This window comes from Salvia hispanica, chromosome 3 (assembly GCF_023119035.1).
Source record: "Salvia hispanica cultivar TCC Black 2014 chromosome 3, UniMelb_Shisp_WGS_1.0, whole genome shotgun sequence".
Classification (NCBI taxonomy): Eukaryota; Viridiplantae; Streptophyta; class Magnoliopsida; order Lamiales; family Lamiaceae; genus Salvia; species Salvia hispanica.
In genome coordinates, this window is record NC_062967.1 from 49,518,969 (window position 1) to 49,545,984 (window position 27,016).

General features: G+C 35.4%; 4 protein-coding genes and 1 non-coding gene across 5 annotated transcripts; 4 read left to right on the forward strand and 1 right to left on the reverse strand.

The window, feature by feature from the left end:
- Positions 1–5,959: 5,959 nt before the first annotated feature.
- LOC125212231 (glycine-rich protein 3-like) lies at positions 5,960–6,909 on the reverse strand. The gene is made up of 2 exons (XM_048112332.1): positions 6,758–6,909; positions 5,960–6,457 (listed from the first exon to the last, which is right to left on the reverse strand). The coding sequence occupies exons 1-2, from the start codon at positions 6,873–6,875 to the stop codon at positions 6,189–6,191; spliced, it is 387 nt and encodes a 128-aa protein (XP_047968289.1). The 5' UTR covers positions 6,876–6,909; the 3' UTR covers positions 5,960–6,188.
- Positions 6,910–15,330: 8,421 nt separating this feature from the next.
- LOC125216662 (nucleoside diphosphate kinase 3-like) lies at positions 15,331–17,927 on the forward strand. Its single transcript, XM_048118420.1, has 7 exons — positions 15,331–15,463; positions 16,251–16,373; positions 16,646–16,683; positions 16,782–16,832; positions 17,056–17,223; positions 17,288–17,400; positions 17,496–17,927. Exons 1-7 carry the CDS (start codon positions 15,388–15,390, stop codon positions 17,617–17,619), a joined length of 693 nt encoding a protein of 230 aa, XP_047974377.1. The 5' UTR covers positions 15,331–15,387; the 3' UTR covers positions 17,620–17,927.
- Positions 17,928–18,654: 727 nt separating this feature from the next.
- LOC125215419 lies at positions 18,655–21,990 on the forward strand. Its single transcript, XM_048116826.1, has 7 exons — positions 18,655–18,804; positions 19,192–19,258; positions 19,338–19,396; positions 19,483–19,572; positions 19,744–19,883; positions 21,228–21,285; positions 21,635–21,990. Exons 2-7 carry the CDS (start codon positions 19,192–19,194, stop codon positions 21,824–21,826), a joined length of 606 nt encoding a protein of 201 aa, XP_047972783.1. The 5' UTR covers positions 18,655–18,804; the 3' UTR covers positions 21,827–21,990.
- A 1,090-nt stretch (positions 21,991–23,080) lies between these two features.
- Positions 23,081–23,153, forward strand: TRNAA-CGC. Its single transcript has one exon. It is a non-coding gene; the product is annotated as a tRNA-Ala (tRNA).
- Positions 23,154–23,343: 190 nt separating this feature from the next.
- LOC125215416 (UDP-glucose 4-epimerase GEPI48-like) lies at positions 23,344–25,931 on the forward strand. Its single transcript, XM_048116823.1, has 9 exons — positions 23,344–23,551; positions 24,056–24,105; positions 24,251–24,386; positions 24,474–24,575; positions 24,679–24,906; positions 25,073–25,151; positions 25,301–25,383; positions 25,458–25,549; positions 25,633–25,931. Exons 1-9 carry the CDS (start codon positions 23,369–23,371, stop codon positions 25,724–25,726), a joined length of 1,047 nt encoding a protein of 348 aa, XP_047972780.1. The 5' UTR covers positions 23,344–23,368; the 3' UTR covers positions 25,727–25,931.
- Positions 25,932–27,016: the final 1,085 nt, after the last annotated feature.

Consider the following 27,016-nt stretch of genomic DNA (forward strand, 5'->3'; position numbering starts at 1 on the left):
TTCTCGTGACAATAAAATCCATGTATCTTTGTTTGTGTAGAATATCTGACTAAGTAGTGGAGAAGTATTTTGCAAGTAGTATTTCGCTGTTTTAGATTTCAACTTATTAATCATCGTCTTCTTAACAAAAATTTGACACTATAGTACGTACTCCTTCCGTCCCATTGAAGATGACCCATTTTCCTTTTTAGTTTGTCCCAGTTAAGATACTCATTACTTAAATGGAAACATTTTCATCTCTACTTTATTCACTCTTTCTTACTTTACTCTCTCATCTCAACACACAAAATAAATTTGCATAAAATCTCGTGCCGCCCAAGAAAGAAGTCATCTTCTTTAGGACGGATGGAGTATTTAATTTGACTCTCTCTGTCTAAAATAGTGTTAATGACATATGAACGATCACACCCCTGTGACAGCGAACATATACTCTCCAATACTACAATTTGTCCTATTTCTAATTTTATACACATGTTACACGGAGATTGATATAGATATTCATTTGACCTATCAAGGGTCACCTACTACGTCATCACACTATTGAGAAGGGTTTAGGGATGCGTTAATTTTTATGATTATCCTTAAATTATGGTTAGAACTAATACAATTTTGGTTTTGAATAAATGTTAATCTTGGTCCTAAATATATGGCCAAAATATGAATTTGGTCCAAAATATTCACTTTTTGAAAAATGGGTCCATAACAAATGAAATCTGTGTCGATTAGGCCCATTTTTTCCAGCAAAATGTTGACCCGAATTAGGCCTAATCTGGGATTATTAGAGCATCATCATCCGTGCTCTTAGCTAAGAGCACGGAAGTGGGCCCGGACCCACTTTGTTCTTAGCTAAGAGCACAACACCCACACCCGTGCTCTTAGCTAAGGACAAGCTCAAGGGTCCCACCATTCTATTATTCAATTTAAATACTCCAATTATTAAAAACATTTCTACATTATAAAAATACATTAAAAATTAAAAATTACATAATTAAAATCCTAAAAAATAAAAATTACATAATTAAAATCTTAAAAAATAAAAATTATATAGTTAAAATACTAAAAAATAAAAATACATAATTAAAATCCTAGAAAATAAAAATTACACACGTGGAAGACTAGTCCTCTAACCCCAATTGCCTCTTGAGACCCCAAATCATTTGCTCATGTGTTGCAAGTTGCTCCGGAGTCATCTTAGACGTATCGTTCAAATAGAGTTGACCCAAGAGGGTCCACAACGTGTTGTTCGGGGGTGGAGGAGGCACAAAGGAGCCGGAGCGGGGGCGGAGGCGGCGCTGGAGTCGAGGCGCGACGGCGGGTGGTCGTCGCCTTCTTCCTTCCTTGCGGTCGGCGGAAACTGCTCGGGCCAGCGTCGGGGCTACCCAAGTTAGTTCCGGCAAGTTGGGTAGCCACATCATCGGAGGCGCCGTCGGATAGGGCTACCGACCTCGACCGTTTGCTGGAGGAGCCGGAGGAGGATGCTACTATGCCGCCCCTATACTTTGGAGTTGGCGCCCCTCCTGCCAACAATCGAGGTACTTGATCGGTTTGAACTCCGTGCTTTGGTAGGTTGCCAAGGCGGCATGATGATGTCGAGCTCGCTCGTGCCGCTCCCCGCCGACCGCTCTTCCTGGAGGTAAATCCCCTGGAACTTACCGATTGCCTCGTTGCATCTCTCAAGATGCAATTGCGCACCATACTCTCATTGCGATAGATGGTTCCCTCCGGCCGGGTTTCATTGTAAAGACGAGTGATGCGCCACCGATACGTTTCCCCGGTCTAGTTCGTGCCAACTTCCGGATCTTTGGAGACTGCCAAGTAGGCTTTGAACATCGCCATCATCTCACCCGGAGTGTACGGGGTGCGGGTGCCACGAACAGGAGGGTAGGAACAGAAGTAGGAGTAGGAGTAGAGCTGCTGCTCCCTCCCGATCCGGGTTCGGGTGCCCACCCAAACCCGGAGGTGTTTAGATCGTGCACCGGGTAAGGACGTTAGCCACCCGGAGCTTGCGAACCTTGGGTTTGAGGAGGGGCCGTAAATTGCGTTTCCGGACTAAATCCGGCCTCGGAGTCGAACCAATCGTGGCTCCAACCTCGATTGCGGGAGGGGTGATCGCCGGAGCCGGACATTGTGTAGTGTGGTGGGAATTTAGATGAGAGAGTATGAGGAAAAGAGATGAGAGAATGTAGATGATGATAGAATAGATGAGAATGTGATTTTTTTTTTGTTGAAGTGGGGGCATTTATAGATGAAAATGTGAATTTTGGGGGAAAAAATTGAAAAATAATTAAAAGTGGGAAGAAAGCGGATATATATTTTTTGGGAAGTGGGAAAATATTTTTTTTTTATTTAAAATCAATTTTTTAATTAATTTCGTATTTTTTTTAAAAATATATTTCTATTTTAAAAAACCAACGGCTATGCCGTTGGCGAATTAGGCGTCGCCACGTGTGCTGCTCAGTGGCACGGACGTGCTCTTAGCTAAGAGCAGCGCCGTGCCGCTGGCACGGACGGACAAGCTCCATCAGCGGACGGACGGCACCGTGCTCAGCGGCACGGACGGACGAGCACCGTCCTCTTGACCGCTGCGGATGCTCTTACCCTCCTAATTATTTTGTTAAAAAATTCGAATTTCTTATTTCAATTTTCTTATTTTTAAAATTTTAAATGAAAATCTCTGAAACAACACTTGCTCGGCGTTTGGTTCCACCGCCACAAAAACAAAAGGAAAAGCTTGCCTCTTCGGCGACGACGAAAACTGACCGTCCAGTTCCGTCGCCCAGTCGGAATACAAGGAGTCAGGCACAACAGAAGGAAAAGCTTGCCTCTTCGGCGACGTCGAAAACCAACCGTCCAGTTCCGCCGCCCAGTCGTAATATGTGTTTTTATGCTTCTTCTTCTTCTACCCTGAACAAGCTTCTTCCACGACAAAATAGAATCCTAAAATCAAATTTTCAAATTCACAATCCATAGTTCAAATCCAATTTCATAACTTTCGTATGCATTACAACATCGTCAGAATTCATGGACTTAAAGATTAGATTTAGAGTCGTACAACATCGCCGGGATTCAAAATTGAAAATGAAAATTTCAAACTTCAACATCGTCGGAATCTGCAGAGGAGCCCGAACTCACGCCTTCGTCTTTGTCGATGGGCCGCCGCAACACCTCGAGCGACCAATATCTAACGGGTTCGACGAATTTTGTGTCGAGTTGCAGAGAGAGAGAAAAAATTAGGGTTCCATGTTGAAAAGAAGGGGAAGAAGACGAAAGAGAGGAAAAAAAAATAAAAAATTGATTTTCAGTCGGTAAAATAAAAAAAAATGAATTTTAATTTCTATCTTTATTCTGAATTTAAAAATATTTCACAATTTAATAAAAAAATAATAAATATTTGCTATAGTAATAACAAAAGCCTAATTTAGGTCAACATTTCGCTAAACAACGGTCAAAATTTGACGGAACCGTAAAAGATGGACCTAATCGATATGGATTTCATTTGTTATGGACCATTTTTTCAAAAAGTAAATGTTTTGGATCAAATTCGTATTTCGGCCATATGTTTAGGACAAAAATTGACCTTTACTCTTGGGTTTTACTTGGGCCATCTTCAATGACTCAATCACATTTGGGTAAAATACATATATCCACTCAAATTTTGGTATGTGGACAAGGAAAAAGTGTATAATGTTTATTACTCACTCCGTCTGCGAATATTAGTCCCGTTTTTTCATTTTAGTCCGTCCGTGAATAGGAGTCCCGATTCACTTTTACCATAAATAATAATAGGGTTCCATCTTCCACTAACTCATTTTACTCACATTTCATTTAAAACTAGTATATACAAAAGAGACCTTTATTTCACTAATTTTTTTCCAACCATTTTTCTTAACATTTCTTAAATTCCGTATCGTCAATAAATAAGACTCCTAATGGTGAACGGAGGGAGTATATAGTAGTATGTGAATATTTCCTTTTTGGCTTATGATTTTATTGTGAATATGAGTAATTATTGTTTGGTAAACGGGAAATTTTATATACTTCGATTTTTTTTAAGAAATCTTTGATTAAATGTAGCTGGGAGAAAACAAAAATTTGTGTCACAGTTTCCACGAAGTTGCATTGTAACGGAATCGATTCTTCTTGTCTCCCGCTCATGCAGTTGATTATGGAGTATATCATTGTCAACAAATTTTTTAAAACAAGTGATTATAACACTGACAAAACAAGATTGTACTTGCTAATTTCTACTGAATCTTATGGAGTATAGTATTAATGGAGTATCATTAATCTGGTACCAATAAGTTACTAGTACTAATTAATCAAGCTACAAAATAATCATAAATAGACAATATTTTCACAGGGAAATATGTGAATGCATTAAAATTTAAATCCCCATCTACTCTACCAATAATTTTTTTTAAATGTTAGAATAGAAGTGTCCAAGAACGAGTCAAGAATCAATAAAAGGGATTTGCCTCATTGCCCTCACTCACATTATTCTCCCTCTCCATTTTCACAGTCTTGAGTCTTGACTCTTGAGGTAGTATGGGAAACTGCATCCAAATGAGCTCCAAACACACCCCACAAATCATTGAACAAGAAGAAGCTTACAAAATGAGAGTGAAAATTGTAATGAGAAAGGATGAGTTGGAGCAGCTGCTGCTTCAGCTGGAGAAGACAGGTGGCAAGAGGCCATTGGAGGATGTGCTGGGAGAGATTCAGAGAAGCAGAGCCAAACCACCTGCTGCTTGGAGGCCTTGTTTGGATAGCATTCTTGAAACTGACTCAGGAAATCAATAGCTTCAATTCTCATATAATCACATCTTTCTCTTCTCATTTCCCTTTTTTATTTGTCTTCGACTATTTTCTTTTACTATGGATCTTTATGTTTTTCATATTTTTCTTTGTTGATGTAAAAGTTGGAGGTTTGTATCATAGTATTGCTCTTTTTTTTGCCTTTTGGAATTATTATTATTTTTTTGTGCTTTACTTATTTTATAAGTATATGCTTGTGGTTGGGTGCACTAATGAAGATGCCGCAGGCATCAAAAATTGAGATCCCAAGTGAATAAATGTGATGGATTTTGTCTCTATGCTATCTTTAATTTCTTCCATTGTATACTAGTAAACATTAATTCGACTGTATAATTTTAGATTACTTAAAAATATTGTGATTATGATACTACAGTATTTTTCATTTAGTTACAATGTCTCCAAATTTCAACCCAGGTATTTTATATTCTTAATTACGAAACATATATAATGTGGAAGAATGGCACACACCATAATTTATTGCATTAATATATGTATTTCATCTTCTGTACAGTAGTTAGTTTAATGCAGTACGAGTCTAGCCCAGAATTTTGATCCTAGAAAATTTTCCCAATGTCAGATCTAATTCTTAAAATCTTATACTTGCTCAAATAGTATTCCATTAAATATACCTATATCTCTAATCAAATGCATATCCTTTACCACACCAAAGCTCAGGATGAACTAGCTAGTAGTATGAATTCATTAATGTACTAGTGTGAAATCATGATATATAGAGGGAGTAAACTAATGAACTATATATGAAATCATTATCTGTATAGTAAATAATGGTGGAGGTAGATGCCTCTAGCTTTCATTTCACAGACAGCCCACTTGATACGTTCACACTCTTAGATGGTCACCAAAGAGGCCTAAGAGAATGCATGGGATAAGTTTACATATTTGTGTTGGATTAATAGCTATTTAAATCATGAAATTTGGTCAAATTTTGATCTGTTCCATAAACTTTGAAATTGGAATATTAAATTAAAGTTTCAATTTTTCTCAATTGTCTCATCCATGCATAAAATATCGTCTTTTAATGATATTTAAAACGAATTATTAGACTGCTGATGTTGCATATCTACTACGGAATTACTAATACCTCTCCGTTATTCTTTTGGCCAGGCCCCCAAAATCTCAGGACTAAACGTGATAAAGACACCAAATCCATATTAATTTAGGTATGAAGTGAAGCAAAAGCAACTGTTACAGCATATATAACAGTTACTCCTAATACACACAGGCCACACCTTGAACATATGTAGTCAAGGTGTAGCCATGCATTTTATTCATCACATCTTCATATGCATAAAACTTTACCAACACACTTCATATATCGATCTTAGGCTTAATTTATAATGCAGTCTGCTTAATTAGTTCTGAGTCCCAACCTCCGCCTTTTCACCAGCAAAAGTGCAGCACCTGCAACCGTTGTAGCTCCGCCCACAGCACCCGTACCGGCAGTACCCACCGCGCCCGCGCCCGCCTCCGCCTCCGTACCCTCCACCGCCACGTCCGCCGTATCCTCCCCCACGTCCGCCGTATCCGCCGCCACGTCCGCCATATCCACCGCCGCCTCCAGGATAGCCTCCGTATCCCCCGTATTTGGCGTCATTCACTGCATCTCCGTTGGTTTCAGCAGCTGTGACAGATAAGACAAAACATGATAAAAACACGCATTTTAAATCATTTTAAGTGAGATAAAGAGTTATGAGTTATCCACCTTAGCAAAATTAGCCTGGGCGGTTAAGGAGGGGTTAAGCCCTTCCCAAACTAATTATTATTATTATTTTAGAGTATATAACATTATGGGTAGAATGAAAGTGCAAAAGCCCCTATTAAAACATAAAATATAGGAAAATTATTATCTCATAGTACAATATTTAGAATATATAGCCCCTACTATAATAATTTTCTGCGTCCAGAATAAGTACTAGCTTACATGGATCGACGGCATTTGTAGTCTCAGCTAGATCTCTGCTGGCTGCAGCTACTTCTGAAGAAATTAGGAGAGCCACAGCTAAGAAAAGGCCGAGGAGAAGGATCAGTTTGGAACTCATGATTTTTCTTCGACTTGTGGTGTTTATTTTTGTTTAGGATGAGAATGTTTGCATGCAATGATTCTGTATTTATAGACAAATATTGAGCAATCCCATTAATGGGTGGGGTATCTTGTTAGTTGGCTGTTGAAGACCCATAATTTAATTTGAATCCAAAAGTCCACCATCATAAATGGATGGGGTAGATAATCAATCCATTCAACCATTGCGTTTCATCCATGGCATGAATGTGTCTTCTCGAGAAATTATAAATTTTCATGTAATAAGCTTTTAACATCAAATAATATGCATGAGATGCACAACTCACTTCGTAGTTTGCACCATTAAAAAAAGTTGTACTACTAAATAGGAGTAGTACTTAAAGCCGTAGCTCGACCTCGGCGTTGTTTGTGACATTTTTTGAGGTCATTTTGATTTTTCGGATGATTTATAATAGTAGTTTATTCCATCCACGTTAGAATTTGGGAAATTAACTCTTTGATTGATATCATATCGATCGCATGCGAAATTTTAAACTTTCTTCAAAGTTCGAAATTTTCAAAAAACTTATGGAGTAATTATTATACTTAAACCCTTTAATTTGTTTAAATTAATACTAGTATATTTGATCAAATTGTGATATACACACATTATGTAGATATCTTTATTTCACTTTACTAATTCAAAAGAATGACTAAATACTTATCGACTTTGTAGTGCCGCATACACACACGTTGCACGTACACATAAGATTACATTGGCCTTTTAGAAAGACTGCAACACGGTAGACAATTTTGATACACTACACTGTATTTTTAAATTTCAAATCTATCGTGTGATTGGCTTATTTCATCGCACATGTATATATCAATAATTCATAGTACTGTATGTGTGAACTGCGGAAAGCTTGTAAAATCCAGAAGTCATTAATGCAATGTGATTAATAAGGATAAGGCTGAAGATCTCTACATATCTCTTATAGCAGATGTCCATGTGAAAATCTGCACACTTGTAGTGCAACTTGGACTCACATTTATTTTGATAAAGCAAGATTTTTATTAAAAAAACATGGCCTCACGTATTATATAGTAGTACTCCCGTATATAGATAAGTGATAATGCATATTATAAGTTCTAATTATATGCATTTTTTTTAACAATCATCGCTTGTATATATAAAGATCAATGGTGTAATTTGGTTCAAAATACTACGAGGGAGAATGCTCAATATGATCCCCTTTCATATGCGTGTAAATATATTGTTATGACAAATAGGGCAATTGTGAATCGAGAAACAAAAGAACGTAAATAGACACAGAATTTACGTGGTTCACCAACGTTGTGTTGGCTACGTCCACGGGCAAAAACGAGAGAACAAATTGTATTATGACTGCAGTTTTCAGATACAGATTATGTGCTCTACTCCCATATATATAGGCACACATTAGACAGACTGGGCTTAGGAAACATAATCCTATCCCTATTAGGAAACCTAATCCTATACAAATTCAAGGCATACTAACAAATCTCCACCTTAACTTGAATTCTCCCTTGCAGACGCATCATCATAACACCAGACGAACAAACTTCTCCATTCTTGCCTCAGATTTGCCCTCCACGGGCAACTAACAGCTCATGACATTAAGCAAGTCCAAACAATGTTGGAACTTGCTCTGCGGGACCGACTTGGTGAACATATCAGCAGGATTATCAGCAGTACCTACTTTCTTCACCTCAATTCTCTTCTCATCTCTTAGAAAATGATACCTCACATCAATATGCTTAGTCCTTTCATGATGAACTTGATCCTTGGCTAAACAAATAGCGCTCTGACTGTCACAGAACACAACAGCTTGATCTTGATGTAAACCAAGATCACCAACTAGCCCTTGCAACCATATTCCCTCTTTAGCAGCTTCTGTCAATGCCATATACTCTGCTTCAGTAGTAGACAAAGTAACTGCAGCCTGCAAAGTTGCTTTCCAACTAACAACAGAACCACTAAGAGTGAAAACATAACCGGTCATAGATCTTCTACTATCGACATCTCCAGCGTAGTCAGAATCAGAATAACCAGTCACTAAACAGTGAGTATCACCTTCATAAATGAGACCAACATTAGACGTACCTCTCAAGTAACGAAAAATCCTCTTCACAGCCTGCCAGTGCTCCTTTCCAGGATTTCCCATGAACCTGCTAACAACGCTGACAGCATGCGCTATATCTGGCCTAGTACAGACCATGGCGTACATCAAACTCCCTACTGCATTAGAGTACGGGACTCGAGACATGTACTCCTCCTCAACTTCGGATTTCGGTGCAAGATCAGATGACAAATGAATGTTTGTGGCACTTGGAGTATCAATAGCCTTAGATGCAGACATGCCAAATCTTGACAAAATCTTCTCAATGTAGCTCTTCTGTGACAGAGAAAGCTTTTTCTTTTCTCTATCTCTAGAAATCTCCATGCCCAGAATTTTCTTCGCAACACCCAAATCCTTCATATCAAACTCAACACTAAGCTGAGCTTTCAACTTCTGTACTTCAGACTTTGACTTCGCAGCTATGAGACACAAGCAAAATTAAAGCAGCATCCTCGTCTTCTACTTTAACTTCAACATTACGCAAATCTAGCAAAATTTTATTCAAATTTTCCAGATGATCCCGAAGGGGCGTACCTTCCTGCATGCGTAACCGAAACAAACGTTGCTTCAAGAGCAACTTGTTGGTTAGAGACTTCGTCATGTATAGACTCTCCAACTTCGCCCAAAGAGCAGCAGCCGTCTCCTGATCCGCAACTTCGATGATAACATCGTCAGACAGGCTCAATATGATGGTCGAGTGGGCCTTTTCGTCTAGGGTTGTCCACTCCTTATCATCCTCCGTAGCCTTCTTTGTTTTTAGCGGCTCCCACAAACCCTGCTGCTTCAGCAGAGATCGCATCTTGATCTGCCATAAACCAAAACTATTTCTCCCGGTGAATTTGTCAACCTTCACGTTCAGAGCAGACATCTCGATTTACCAGACAAAACCCTCGCAGCGGAATTCAAAACCCTAGTTCGAAAACCAAGGCTCTGTTACCAGTTTGTTATGACAAATAGGGCAATTGTGAATCGAGAAACAAAAGAACGTAAAGAGACACAGAATTTACGTGGTTCACCAACGTTGTGTTGGCTACTTCCACGGGCAAAAACGGAGAACAAATTGTATTATGACTGCAGTTTTCAGATACAGATTATGTGCTCTACTCCCATATATATAGGCACACATTAGACAGACTGGGCTTAGGAAACATAATCCTATCCCTATTAGGAAACCTAATCCTATACAAATTCAAGGCATACTAACATATATACAGGATAGATAGAAAATCAGTAACAAGTTAATTTTTTAGAGAGAAATGATAATGACGAATAAGTAAAAAAAAAACAAATGAACATATGATACAAATACATAAAAATTGTTTTGATATAATAGAGCAATTGTGTAATCGAGACAAACATAAATGTAAAGAGACACAGAATTTGCGTGGTTCACCAACGTTGTGTTGGCTACGTCCACGGGCAGAAACGGAGAACAGATGTTATTTAGATTGTTTTCGGATTACAGAGTTATGTGCCCTACTTTTATATAAATAGGCACACAAACGAGTGGCTTGGCCCAATATAACAATTAGGACCTAAAATAGAAACATATCATAGCGTTGGGTCCGAGACCCTCGTTCGACTAGCGGCAAACTATACAGATTCAATGCATACGAACAAATATTACTGATAAACAACTTTGAGATAAAGAATAAAAATAACATGTCCGCCCTTAATGATATTCGAATACGTGTATTGTTAATCTATCTAGTAAAGAGATCAATTTACATTAAATATTTGTGATTAATTGGTTGAAAATAATTTCTCATTATCACCATTATTTACCATTCTCACTCATTGTAAGCCAGTGGTCATATAAGCAAGTGAAGGTTGGGTTACAACCTCATCCTATATTGGGTGTTGGAAGGTAAACAAAATGCATGTATTAGAATAATCTTATATTGGGTGTTAGAAGGTATAAAAAATGTATGTATTAGAATAATTGAATGAACAATTACATAAACATCTCCATGATAATTAACTAAAAACAACAAAGGAGCAGAAACTGCAGTTGGGTACCATAACTCAGGTCATATTCTAATGCTTATAGCACCCTAATCCAAAATCAAGACCAAATCTCCACCCTTAGATTTTAAAATGAGTAGATGGGATTAGATCTCACGAATCTCAATAAATAGCAGACAAAATATCAACAAAAAGGTAATATCGTTATTATGTTATCATATGATGATTTTCATGAATGTTTTTTTATATCAACATAATGTATTACAAATATCAACAATATGACATAAGAATATCAACACTAGTACAAGAAAATATCAACACATATTTATTGAGAATTTTACATGGTTTTATTGAGATTTTTCGATGTATTCGTGATAAAAATCTGGTTATCAACATTTACAAAAAGTAAAATAAAAAATATCAAATTTCATCATCTGAACGTCGTCGGAACATATGCAATTGAGATCTCATTGGAATCCTTATAAAATTATCCATAGTTTTTGCGAAAAATTAATTTAAATCGAGAGAGTTACGTAAATTTAAAGTTTTAAGATGATTTTAATGAGAGAGAATTGACATTAATACCCTATAATTTTATTTATTAATTTTTTAAATTAAAAATATAGTTCATGTGACATTATTTCAACCACTGAATCTTCTAATTTAATGGCTAAGATTTAGTCTTAGTTTGAGATTGCTAATTAGTTAGCAATTTATCACTCCCCCCATAACCCTAGCTTATATTTATATAAAATATAAGCCCATTTTCGATCCCTCGTCAAATAGAGAATTTCATATGGTATCTACACTTATTTCCATAACGAATAAATATACTTTTCTTTTAGCTCAAACTTAATATTAATTGGATTGCTTTAATTTGGCAACTGAAAGATAGTCATACACATTCAATTAGTCATGTGAAAGCCTAAATTTTCTAATATTCTGTCCAACTCTAATTAGTTTGAAGTTTATTGAGAGTGACCTAAAAACAAATCCGTGCAAGCTTCATGGATTTGGGTCTAGAAACTCGTCAGTTAATTCCTGTATATAATTCTCTCTCTCATTAGTGAATTCCTGTACATAACCGTTGAATCTTAAGTATTTGAACATCTTAGCCTAATTCTCTCAAGTGTTTAAACATCTTAGCCTAGAAACTCCTAGTATTTGTTGTTTTAATTTGGATCTCGTAGTTTCCGTGATGAAACTCGTTATTTAACCATTGAATCTTGATTTACTATGTATATCATGAAAGTTTTTGTTGGATCTTGTGACGTTGAACTTTCTTTATGCTTTGTTTATTTTTAATTTGTTTGGATCTCTTATTTACTCCATCCGTTCTTAAAATTTTGTCACATTTTTTCATTTCCGTCCATTCCATAAAATTTGTCACATTTCAACTTTTATCATTTTTGGTAATGAACTCCACATTCCACTAACTTATTCTCATTTACATTTAATTATAAAACTACTCTATATTTTAAAAGTAGGACCCACATCCTACCAATTTTTCCAATCCACTTTCTATTACATTTCTTGACAAAATTTGGAAGACGGAGAGAGTAATATTTTAATAAATTTCAGAATTTAACCTTTATTGTGTTGTTTATTTATTTATTTTTTAATTATTTTAATATTAATTCAGTTAATGACTCAAAAATTATTGCAATTAAAACAAATTAATTTAAGTTAATAACGGGCACTATCAATAAATTTTTATTTTTTCAGTAATTTTTAAGTTAATATTGCAACTGTATTAATATAAAAATAAATAGAAGAAACAAAAAATTAAATAAATTTAACTAACTCAAGAAATAAATAAAATTGCAAAATCTGTTAAATAAAGATCTGACCAAACTAAAAATAAAAAAATACAAACCTCTTAAATTAAAATATATTAGCGTAAAATCTAATGAAACAAAATACATTGGTACAATAACCTAATAAACCAACAATTTGTAGAAGGACTAAATAACATAAAATGAATCGATACCATGACCTTGACGTGTGTTTTACCGGAGCATCGATGTAGAGATCACATAATTAATGAAATTTTTGTGATAAATGAAATCATATTCCAAATTGATCATGTGTCTAAAACTGAACTCACATGCTCCATCCGTCCCGGATAATTCGACCCAATATTCCATTTTGGGCCGTCCCACATAATTTGTCCCACTTCACTTTTACCATTTTTGATAGTGGACCTCATATTCCACTAACTCATTCCTACTCACATTTTTTTTATAGAGGGAACATCTTTTTTAGTCTACGAACTTTGCCAAAGTATCATTTTAAGTCCGTAAACTTTGAAAATATCATTTCAGGTCCATCAACTATGGGTTAATATCATTTGAAGTACTTTTTTACTACTTCCAAGTTTTATAGGACGAAAATACCCTCGATAACTTAAAGGATATATATTTTTAATAAACTTATCATATACTCATATTTTTTATAAATATCTTTACAATATATTTTTGATGAATTTTCTAAATATAATTTGACCTTCAATATTATCATTTAATTATGTGACATGCAAGTAAAATTGCTTTTCTTCATTTTTTATATTAAAGAATTTTAAAATAGAATAAAGAACTTTTCTTCAATAATAAAAAATTGAATAAGGATCTTTTCTTGCATGTCACAAAATTAAGTGATAATATTGAAGGTCAAATTATATTTAGAAAATTCATCAAAAATATATAGTAAAGACATTTATAAAAAAATATGAGTATAGGACAAGTTTATTAAAAATAGAGTGAACTACAAAAATGGTCCCTGGACTATGGGTTTATCTCGCCCATAGTCCCTGGACTTTAAAAATATCGCCAGTAGTCCCCTGATAAGGGTTTATCTCGAAATTGGTCCTTTTGGCTTTTTTTGGTACGAAAATACCCTTTGATATTATTTTGGGGGGTTTGGGCAATTTGGTCTTTTTACACTTTTAACATTTTAAATCTGATATTATTTTAGTTATGTACTAACTTTGATATTATTTCAAAATTATCATTCTTCTTTCATTTTGTTATCCTTCACTGAATTTTTTTTTATTTCAATATTAGATTTAATTTTATGAAAATTAAATTTAATATTTAGATTTTTAAATATCAATAAATTTTTTAATGAAAACTATTAATTCATGGACACTATAAATATTGATTAAACCTATTAATTTTTGTTATTTAATATAATATTCAATTGAATTGAAGAAGCACAGAAAAATAATATTAACCATGATGGAAAAATAAGAGTTATTCTATTTAGCCTCCGTTCGGTTGTTATAATTGCTTGTGATTAAATATTATGAAGTTGACTAAAATTTGATCCTACTTAAAATTTTATATAGGAGTATTTTTGTTGAAATTTTCTAGTAAATTTTGATTGTTTTCAAATTAATAAACAAAAATTATATTAGTCTTACATTATATGCATATTTATTTCAGAATAAATTGTGTTATATAATCTATTTATGATTAAAGCTATTTAAATATTGATTAAAACTAAGGCGTTGTCTTACCTTATTGATTACATAGTACTATACACTATCAAATACTGATTATAACTATTAATTTTTGCTATTTAATAATTTTTATAATTAAAAAAATTTATTGATATTTAAAAAATAAAATTTAAAATTTTGTAAAATTAAATCTAATATTGAAATTAAAAAAACAAATTCAGTGAAGGATAACAAAATGGAAGAAGAATGATAATTTTGAAATAATATCAAAGTTAGTACATAACTAAAATAATATCAGATTTAAAATGTTAAAAGTGTAAAAAGACCAAATTGCCCAAACCCCCCAAAATAATATCAAAGGGTATTTTCGTACCAAAAAAAGCCAAAAGGACCAATTTCGAGATAAACCCTTAGTCCAGGGACTACTGGCGATATTTTTAAAGTCCAGGGACTATGGGCGAGATAAACCCATAGTCCAGGGACCATTTTTGTAGTTCACTCTTAAAAATATATACCCTTTAAGGTATCAACGATATTTTTGTCCAAAAAAACTTGGAAATAGTAAAAAAGTACTTCAAATGATATTAACTCATAGTTGATGGACCTGAAATGATATTTTCAAAGTTCACGGACCTAAAATGATACTTTGGCAAAGTTCGTAGACCAAAAAAGATGTTCCCTCTTTTTTATAAAACTAATACTTTAAAAGTAGACCCACATCCCATCAACTTTTTCAACTCACTTTCCATTAGATTTCTTAAAACCCGTGCCCGGGTCAAAGTGTCCCAAATTATCTGGAACGGAGGGAGTACTTATTATTAATCTGAAACAAATTAATCAGTCAATTCTTACCGTTATTGAGGCCTTTTTTTGCGTTTCCAGTGTTTGTAACAAATCCTTTGTCACTACTCATATAAACTCTCATTTCACTCTCCAGATTGTTAAATCATCATTCTTCTCCAAAAATGAGGTCTCAGATTTACAGATCCGTGAGATCGCTCCTATCTGCTGCTTCGAAGCGCACCTCTCCTTCCTTTTCAGGTCATTTAAACCTCATGTTTTTTTGTCAATTTTCTCAGCTCTGATTTATGTGTAATCTTGGGAAATTTGATTCATATTTTGATTTGATGTGTTTTTGTAATGCCTATCTAGTAGTATCTTTATTTTGTTTTCTAGTTTTGAATTATTTTACGCAATGGAGCTTGTTTATAGTCTGGAATTCGCGATCAAAATGAATTTTGTTTAATTTTCTGCATTTGAAATTTTTTTGAAGTATATATTGGCAGTATATAGATTTATTCAAGGTTCTGTATGATTGTGTTTGTGTGTCTAATGACTCTATGGGCTGGCACGTCCGATATATGTCAAAATATCCATTTTCCTAATTGCATGCATCATAATTGGTAGATGAAGTACAACATGCCTATTTCTAAACAACCCAGAAAAGTTGCTGATAATAACAGTATGCCATGCACAAATTTTTATTGAAACAATAATTATCTAATACTACTAGTATACTATACATTTATCAAATCCATGCATTTGGAAAGTATCAAATAATATTGCATATCTAAGTCAAATCGCTTAAACAAAAAATCTCTGTGTTTTGGAATCGATCTTCCAAATAGATCCACAATCTGGTGAAAATGACTAGAAAAATCAATCAACAAATATTGGTTGGTCCATAGCTTGGAATCTATGACAAGTTCTTTTCATATGGAACTGAATATGAAACTGGGAAGATTTTATGCAACAAAGGGACTTCTATCTGCGGATTTAGAAATAAATTTATGAAGTAGGCTAAACTAAGTGGAGTACCATTTTTCAGGAGGAAAAGCAGCTGCAGTTTCATGCAGAAGAAGAATGTCATCTTTAGTTTCATACAGTTTATCGGAGTCGGGAAATGCATATAGAGGTTGGATATCTGGAGTCCTTGCTCTGCCTGCTGCAGGTTAATCAACTTTCTTACCTCCTTTCATTGGTAGCATATCCGTTTTAGCTCTTACTTTAGTTTGCTGTATACATTTTTAATTGGTTAATTGTATAGTAGAAGAGAATACCAAATTGTGATTTAATTAATGCCTGTAGAAAGTAGTACTATTTCTTATCACCTTTTGACATCTTCTCACCAATTCCAGTTTCATGTTTGCATGAATAAACTTAGTATGCTGATAAGGCATTAGATTTGACATTAACTTCTCACTTTTGTTGTTTATACGGCAGCCTTCATGCTTCAAGAGCAGGAAGCGCATGCTGCTCAGGTACTTGTTTCATAGATGAATCGTCTCGATGCTCATGTTTAACTGATGTTCATTATGTCCTTCTCACTGACGCTGCATTGTTTTTACTTCCTTTGAAGATGGAGAGGACTTTTATTGCCATAAAACCAGATGGGGTGCAACGAGGACTGGTATCCTACTTTCTTGATTCTTTCTCATCATTCCTTGTTAAGTGCCTATTCAATTCAAAACATGATTCAACTTGATCACGTTGCTGCATTCTATATGGTTAGTATGCAGTGCAACGTCTAGTTCGCCTTTCTCCTAAACACGAATGTATAGTTAAAGTAACCTTAGAGTGTGTATGCGTCTGCAAATTTGCATTCACTCTGATGAAGTCCCTTTTGGTGTTAGATCTCTGAGATTGTCTCCCGGTTCGAACGAAAAGGCTTCAAACTTGTAGGAATCAAGATTATAGTTCCTCCAAAGGAGTTTGCTCAGAAGCATTATCATGATCTCAAGGAAAGGCCTTTCTTCAATGGGCTGTGCAACTTCTTAAGCTCCGGACCAGTTCTTGCCATGGTAACAATGACTATTCCACCCCTATATCTTGTTGCTCTACTCAAACATTTATGTACACATCCAGGTTTGGGAAGGCGAAGGGGTGATCAGATACGGCCGCAAGCTCATAGGAGCGACTGATCCTCAGAATTCTGAACCCGGTTCAATCAGGGCAGATTTGGCTGTTGTAGTGGGAAGGTACTTGCATTTTGATTGCTGTTATATCTTGATATGTTCATCATTTTGTTGAACTTTTCCGGCCTAGTTAACACAACATTACTTGCATGATGCAGAAACATTATCCATGGCAGCGACGGCCCTGAAACCGCCAAGGATGAAATCAAGCTGTGGTTCAAACCTGAGGAGCTGGTTAACTACACGAGCAACGCGGAGAAATGGATATACGGCGTTAACTGATTTCAGAGCTTTTGGTATTTGTTCAAAATAATAGCCTGCCTTGCTTGAATAAAGAGTGGGGAAGCAAAAGAAATGATGGTGATTTCATGCTTTCTTTAGGTGAGAAAGAGCATTGGTTAGAGGGAATCTACTTGATCAAATTTTGAGCAATCTTGCATTTTGCCTTTGGCTAATGCACTTTTTGGATCTTTTTATTTGTGACTTTTAAATTGCTGGTAAAGCAGAGAAAAGAGGAAAAACATTTTAGAAGTTGAGATTGGTTCATTTATAAAATAATCGAAATTTAGATGAGTTTTTTCGAATTCAAATAATTGCAATTATTTTGGCTTTAATATGTTGCAATTCTAGCATCACGTGCTATTATGACACTCTTTATCGAGTACTTACTATTTTTTGTCAATTCAGTTTTTTCATTATCAACTTTAAATTTTGTAAATTATTGTGTTTTGATTTTGCAACAAGATTTCGATATTTCCATAACTTAATAATTTATTTATGTGACACTATCTGTCAATCAAAATGCAATATTTTAAACAACAAAACAATGATGCATTATACTAAATTAATTAAATTAATTTGTTTAATTATAATTTAATTTAGTGTAATATAACATCATTTTATTGTCTATAATGTGTAGTCGTTTTAGTCAACGTTTGATAGTGACACATAAGTAAGTCGTCAAGCTATGTCAACGTCGAAATTGGTTAACGTCTGATAGTGCCACGTAAGTAAGTCGTCAAGCTATGTCAGCGTCAAAATCTTGATTAATAGCAAAATTATAGTAACATATTTATAATTTCTTAATTTACTGACAGATTTTAAAATTAATATTCAATATAATGACATTAATACATGTCAAATAGTATATCCCAAATCTATGTATTTTATCAACTTCGAGCGACGATGATAAGAGACAATAATAGGGTAATATGTCCGAATAAAAAAACAATATTTTATAATAGTAGTAATAATATTGACAGCGTCTCTATATATTGAGATTTAGATTTAGATTTTGATTTTCCATGCCTCAAAATATATAAGAAATTCACAAGTGCACATATTACACATTGCCCTTTTATATCACATTGTGTGCTGTCACGATTGATTACTTCGTCGGTGTTTAGCTTCTGCTCAAACCCTAATTCAGCTTTTTCTCCACAATTTACCACCATATTTGATCATCAGGTAACGTATTTTCGCTTACAGTAAGCAATCTGCGTTGGGATTAACCGTAATGGATTTATATTTGGTTGTGTTGTTTGTATAGTGTGTGCTAGTAATCTACGACCATATTTGGAATCGTACAATTCTGGTTAATTTATTGATGCAAAGGTGCGAGCTTTGTATCGGATTGCGATATCGTTTTATGATGTGGAATTAGGTCTTTCAGACTTCGTTTACCGATTGTGATATCATTTATTCATTGAGAAATTAGAAAAGGAAGGAGTATATGCGAGCTGAAAAAAAATTGGAGTATAATTTAATTCATTGATAGGCATTGTTGCTATTTCTACCTATGTTTTGGGATTATCTCCGGTGTTTAATATGCATGACCTTTCTTCCCAAATACAGATGGCAGCTAAGCCCCTGACTAGTGAGGCAATCGCTCTTACGGAGAAGAAAGTGGATATGTCATTGGGTATGCATTTTAGTAATATGATGATGGTCTACAGTTTCATTGTTGCATTTGCTTAAGATTTTGTTCCATTCAAATTCAGATGATATCATCAAAATGTCGAAGACTCGTGGTATGAAGCCGAACAAACAAAGAGTCTCTGTAAGGCCCATCCTTCGACTCTTCTGTCTGAGACATATATTCTCTTTTATCTTTTCTGAAATACTAAATGGTTTTGATACCTACAGAATAAGGGTCAGAAATCATTCAACAATGCTTCCCAAGATAAAGGTTTGAAAGTCAAAAGGTTTATGGACACAAGAACTTCCCTCAGACAGGTATGCTTAATAACCCTCAGAATCTACTTGTGGTGTGATAGATATGTATCTATGTCTTGTGTGTTTGATATGGTAACATCTGCAAGTGTTAAGAATTGTTGTGGTTTGCCGTCACTTAAAATACGCTGTAATTTTCCTGGTACTATGATAATTTATGTTCTCTCCTGACAGGGTGCTCTTGCTAAAAGGAGGTCAAACTTTCAGGGAAATCAGTTCCCTTTGGCAACTGAGGCTGCTAAAAAGGCTTCTGTTGCTCCTATTCGAAACAAAGCTTCTAATCGGTTTAGGCCATTGAATGCTAATAAATCAAGGTACACCAGTGATTGTCTTGGAGCATCTATGCTTCTAAATTATGGCCTGTCAAAATTTTCTTTTAACACATGGTGATGGGGTTAATTCATTTTCTGTTTTGATGCAGGTAATTGATGGCTTTCCCATGGCAGACTATGCCATGCCCTCCACTTGTCTATTTCCCAGAGCGCATGTGGTTGTTGTCTTTCATTTAGTTAGGTGGTGGCTTCTTCTGGGAACTTTTGCTTGTGTCGTTGAAATCATAGCTTATCCAGCCTTATTAATTAACCTCCTGGAGTTGGCGTTTGGGTGCATGACGTGTGGGATGGGTTAATTAAGTTTTGTTGGCTATTTACTGCCAAAGAAATTATGCTTTGCACAGTGATATAAGTGAAGCAAACGAATTTCCCTATGGAAGTTAAGAGAAAATGGAGTTAAGTCCCCATAGACTGTTTGCCATGGTATACTAATATCATAAACTGCCCCAACATGAAATATCTCCTACAAATTTATATTAATGTTATTGAATAGGTTTATTCGGGGGTGTATGAAGTGTTATTGGAGGATCTTTCTGTTTTAGTTGTGGCATTCAAGACACAAAATAATCTGAAACTCTGTCTCGTTAGATGATTGCCCCAGCTTTTCATAGTCTCTTGGGTGTTTGGACAAGCCTGTATTATATTAGGGGGATAATTAAGTGGACATGTTATTGCTCATGGTCTGGGCATCTCTTGTGTTCTACAATATTCTACAATATTCAGCATCTGCTCCACATTCTGATGGCCACAGGAGTGAATTGGGTGGGGTGTATTACTTTCTTTGTTTAACAAAGGGTTGTTTAAACATGAACCTACTTAGGCAGCATTATTGGTTGGAATGAATATTTCGGGCTAGTGATGCAGACCAGCTTGTTTTGTGTGTGATCTTTTGCCAGCTAAAGCAATACTTCCATCTTCCTTGGTTTTCAACATAAATAATTGGCTGTGAGAAACCCATGAAGCTTATGGCATGTCTGGGGGTTGATCGTTTCGGCTAAGGTTTATGTTGTTTCAATGAGCCAGGGAAGACTTTTTTCATGCCCACTGAAGGAGGGGTTGTCTTCCATAAGTCTTGGCAAATGGCAAATGCTGAATTGTTGTTGTCTATAAGTTGATAATGAGCTTCAGATATGTCTGGGTATCTTCCTTTGTTATGAAGTATCGAATAAAATAAGAGATCCACAAGATTGTCATGTTGCTTCTCGACCATGGTTGACTGATCACTTAAGCCGAGGGATCTTTCTGACTTGATGCCTTGTTTCCCAGTCTGTTATTTTAACCTGAGTCTTAGATATATATTTAATCTGAGATATAATCTTTTTGCAGGGCTGGGGCCTTGACTTTCCAGAAGAACGCTGTAGCAAGAGTTGGCTTTGTTGTGAAGGTACAGACATCCCTTCATTTAAAACTGAACATTATATGTTGCCATTTTCAGTCATATAACTGTTTTCTCTTCTTTTGCATTGTTACGTGATTTACTTAGAAGGCTAGAGATCGAGAGATTTTTTGTTAGGTTATGTATGAACTATGAAGTTACTTCTTAGGATGCTAACTATTGGATGGTAGTTAGTTTAAGTAGAAGCCATATTAAAGGTGGAAATGATGTTGGGTATTGCTCGAGCTCATACGCCTCCTTATCCACAACCACGTGACACAATGCTACTAGGGCCTCTGCTGAGTTTTTGATAGTTGGTAGCCATATTGATTAGTCGATTCTTATTATTTATGTGCAGAAAACGCTACAACAACCTGCACAGCAAGCCTCTCTAGGCGCCAAACAGAAGCCTCAGACCTTGGACGCTCTATTTGGTAACATGAAAGAAGAAAGAATGAGGGTCTTGTCACAAAAGAATAACGGGTCACGAAGAAACGGAAGGAGCCAGCACGGGGTGCCGTGGGCGAGAGGATATAACCAAAACCAGTAGCTCCTCCGGCTTAGATTGCTTTTGAGAACTGTAGTTAGCTTTGCATGTTGTTGTCCCTGTCAAGCTAAACGCTTTACTCGTTGACTGGGATAGTATATTCCGTATAATTTACTACAGCAGAGCAGTCTTCTCCAAAAATATCTAAACCAGCCATTCTCATATTAGTTTTTATATCTGCCTAGAAACTGAATTCAGCAATTACAAGGAAGCGATGTTTGCAACTTTTACAAGCGAATTTTCATGCCCTTCGCATATTAAAAAAAATAGAGGTGAAGAAAAGTATACTTTGATGCCTAACATCTTTGTGGATTATAAATAGATATCATGAAAGTCTACTCCAAAAGATCATGTGCAATTTTCTACTTAAATATCTTTAGGAAACTAATATCTTTGGAAAAATAAATACAGTAATCTATATCTATCTATCTATCTATACGTATATAAAGCCAGGTTTTTGTGGGTCTATTTTTACTACCAAACTTCATGAAATTCTTGCTAAACATACTACATAATTCATGAGACATATTATCAAATATTATTCCAAGTAATTCTCATTTTATAGCAAGATAGGCGGCTGTGTCAGATTATATGGGAACTTTCAATTTGATTATTTCAAGACACAAATAAATATTCAACGGTTATCTAACGCGAACAAGTAAACATCCACTAATTATCTAGAGTAACATGAAGCATACTGCAGTTATATTTCAGATTCCGAGCTATGCCTCTTTGATAAGACAAATTCTACACTTTCTGTACGTGAAAAATTAGCTGATCATTATATATCCTAAAAAAAACAATAAGAATGGTTATTGAATAACAAGGACCAAACAAAATTCTCACAAAATGCAAACAATTAACACTTAAGTTAGACATGCACACACCTTAATTAACATCTGCATAACAAATAATAATACTGCCACAAGTTGCAACAAAACCAATAACATTTCAAGAACATATTTTTATGGGACGAAGGAAGTATTATATTCTTCTTATTCTTTTTTCTTAATCTACTTATCTTAGTACTTATTTTCATTATTTGGAAATCTTATATCCCATGCATAGCACGGGTGATGATAGTAGTATAATAAATGCAATCGTTGATTAATTAATTATATATATCCGCGACTTATTCTACAATCTACAGTGACATATAAGTAGACTTTTTGCATTTGTTTAATTATACTCTAATTAGGGATCAATAAAATACCAAATACATATATTAATGTAAATGGTGTTTTATTAAAGCATGAAGGGGGTGTAGCTCATATGGTAGAGCGCTCGCTTCGCATGCGAGAGGCACGGGGTTCGATTCCCCGCACCTCCACCACCTTTTTATTTTTTGAGGCAAAGCAATTTTATTTTTAAGTAATTTATTTGAGGCAACTTATATATACATACAATTACGTAAGTTTTTTTTTTTTGAGGCAATGCACATTATTTATGTAGTGTAATTTATTTGAGGCAAATAAACTCCTACGTAGGTTTATTTTTGGAGTACTAAAATCACAGAGGGATTTACTAGTATTCTGTTGGCGTGCGATGTCGTTGAGTATACTGGTCACTGGCGGTGCCGGCTACATCGGAAGCCACACGGTGTTGCAGTTGCTTCTCGGAGGGTACAAGGTGGTCGTCGTCGATAGTTTGGAAAATTCCTCTCAGATTTCCCTTGAAAGAGTCAGAGAATTCGCCCAAGATCATGCCCCCAAACTCTCCTTTCACCAGGTTTCTCTTCTTCCCTTTTCTGGGTTCAACATTTTCGGTGGTTTTGATTTGTGGGTGCTCAAAAAAATTTGATCTTGGCCATATCAATTATTTGGGATTTTGTGATCAATATGATTGTTTTGGTGAAAAATTTAATCTTTGTGGTTTCAGAAACTATGATTAAATTGTTATTTGCAGGTGTTTAAGATTTTGATTGTCTGATTGATGTAATGAGTGACGTGGTCTCAACTTAGTTCTGTTTTGATACATTTGGATGTGTAGATATTCATCGATAGCATCTTTCCAAGTTTTCTTGTCTTTGATCTTTAATATTTTAGGTGGCTGTTGATACATATATATCCATATATTTACGTGTATAATTTAGAGTATTGAATTTTTATTGTTGTCTGAGTTAAAATGATAGAGACTTGATTGATCTAACATGGTTGCTGTTATCAACTTGCTACACTTGGAATTTTAACTCCAATAATCTATTATACATGATACATTGGTACTTGATTGCAGTTTGATCTTCGCGATAGGCCGGCACTTGAAAAGCTTTTTGCTTCTGAAGAGTAAGTCCTGTTAAAATCATGAATTTAAGCTGAGTTTGCATCTGAGTTGGCTGACCAAATTGAGAGAATCATATTGTGTTTAATTGTTACTTATGAAATTATCTGTGTGTTAAGATGTTGAAACCATATTGCATACTTGATATAGGTTCGATGCTGTTATTCATTTCGCGGGGTTAAAAGCAGTCGGAGAAAGTGTGCAGAAACCCTTGATGTATTATGACAATAACATTATTGGGTTAATTGCTCTGCTAGAAGCTATGGCTGCCCATGGATGTAAAAAGGTAGTCCTGCAAAATCTCCCTTTCATTCCCTTATTATCACTTTTTTTTCTCTTGTATGAACTTGGTTTCTTTGTCGTTAAATCTCAGCTCGTATTTTCATCATCAGCAACTGTTTATGGTTGGCCAAAAGTTGTACCTTGTAACGAGGAATCCCCCATCTGCGCTTTGAATCCTTATGGGAGTACAAAGGTAACATTTTGGCAATTGTGCTGTCAATATTTGGAGATCAAAATGAGAAAAGAATTGTGGTATATTCATTAACCAACTCAACTGACTGTATTTGTATTTCCAGCTTTTCGGTGAAGAAATGTGCCGTGACGTCTATAAGTCTGACTCCACATGGAAAATCATATTGCTGAGGTACTTCAACCCGGTTGGTGCACATCCCAGCGGTGCTATTGGCGATGATCCTCGTGGAATCCCAAACAATCTCATGCCCTTTGTGCAACAAGTAGCTGTTGGAAGGCGCCCTGCACTGACTATTTATGGAACTGACTATGGAACGAAGGATGGTACCGGGGTTAGAACTTCATTTATGACCTTGATCGTGGTTCTAGTTATCATCTGCTGTTTTAATCTCAATGCTCAGACATTCACACATCTAATGCCAATTCATTGCTTCAAATCATGACATTATGATTCAGATTACAAGTTATTTTAATGCCTTCTTTTTATTGAATTTCCAGGTACGTGATTATATCCATGTGGTAGACTTAGCTGATGGCCACATTGCTGCTCTGAACAAACTGTCTGATCCTTCTTTTGGTATGAGGGCTTATCCCCTTGTACTGTCAGTTCGTCACATTTTCGTGAAAAAATCTCCCCTTGTAGTGTGTTTTGTTGAAACAATCACCTATGGTTATTCTCTTAGTCATTAGTAATTCTGGATTAATCTCGATGAAACGTGTGTGCAGGCTGCAAGGTTTATAATCTGGGAACTGGGAAAGGAACATCCGTGTTGGAAATGGTAGCAGCATTTGAGAAAGCATCCGGGATGGTGAGTTTTCCTAAGGACATTTGAATTAAAACAGTAGATGCACACATTGAAGTTTCTCTGATCTGGTTGTCCAGAAAATCCCATTGGTTATGGCTGGTCGACGGCCTGGTGATGCAGAGGTGGTGTACGCTTCAACGGAGAGAGCTGAACGAGAGTTGAACTGGAAGTATGTGTTCAAACTTTGTCACACATTTTGATATATTTAGTACTACTAACATAGAGGCTAACCGAATTTGGGCCTACTTGAAGGGCAAAATATGGAATTGATGAGATGTGTCGAGATCAGTGGAACTGGGCGAGCAAGAACCCATATGGCTACGAGCCTTGTGTGTCGACTGATTGATTTCGCTAGCTACCTTCTTCGTTTATTCTGTCGTCTATTTGCAGCTGTTATGCTTGTAAAACTTATGCTCCAAAAAATGTGGTAGGTTTGAGGTAAAGTGTATTCATATATTGAGTCCATTTTTTGGTAGCTAGACTTAGCCCTTGAGGACTGATGTGTGGTAATGTCGGATTTGGTATTTCTATGTAGTTTCAGCTTTAAGACATCTTTTCTTCTAGTTCTTGGCATGACTTTCATAACTTCTTTACACAAATTTATGATTTTAATCAAAATTGGTCACTGGATTTGCTCAGTTGCTCTTGAACATAGTTTTTTCGTGTGTTTGTGTACAAGAAACAAATTCAACCCCATCTTTATTTTTTGGCAACTTAAGACAAAACAGTTACAAAATTAGTATTATTGAGTGAAAAAAATTGGTCATGTTTATTGTGTTGGATTCAAGATGTGTATTTGTTTCTCCTAAAATTAGAATAATATCGTTCAGACTCCTTCTAAATATGTCATCCATAAGAGTGTCCACAGTATTGGCACAAGCCACGCCTCAGTCACAAAAAAAAATTATTCGCCTATTCATCATAGCCACGGCTCAGCCACAAAAATTGTTCAGCGACGCCCCATCTACAAATCATATTATTTTATCAATTATTGGTATATTTTAATTGGACTAGAATAAATTAATTGGACAAAATCAACATAATTCATAAAAAAAAGTTTGAACCAAATATTCATTGTATTATAAGTTTTGGAAAATTATATAACAAAAATTACATAAAATGAGGAAGAGATTCTATTTATAGAAATAAAAAAAAAATCTGAAAGATCACCGCCGCGGCGGTCTTGTGGCGCCGCAGCGAAGACCACCTCGCGCCATATGCCTCCGCCGGGTACCCGGTGCTTCCACCCCGCTGCGGCGCTGCCTCGGCTTACAACACGGCGCCGCGGCGCCCCTATTATGGACACTCTAGCATCGATATTCGATGACGCCGCGCCGCTACAACCGTAAGGAATATTGGGGTGAATTTATATTTTTAATTCAAACTTTCAACTCCTAGCTACATCATCTCCCACAATTAATGTAATTTTTACAAAATTTAATGAAATCATTTGTTATTTATAAATTAGTTTGATAATTAAAAAAATTAAAATTAAATTTGTCAAAATAGATATATAAGGAGAGTTATGAATTATGGATTTGTGGTGTGACTGAAATTAAGGAAAATGATAACGTGAGAAAAGAAAAATATGAGTTGAGATCAGAGATGCAGAAAAGAAGTAGTTAGAAATTTTTAA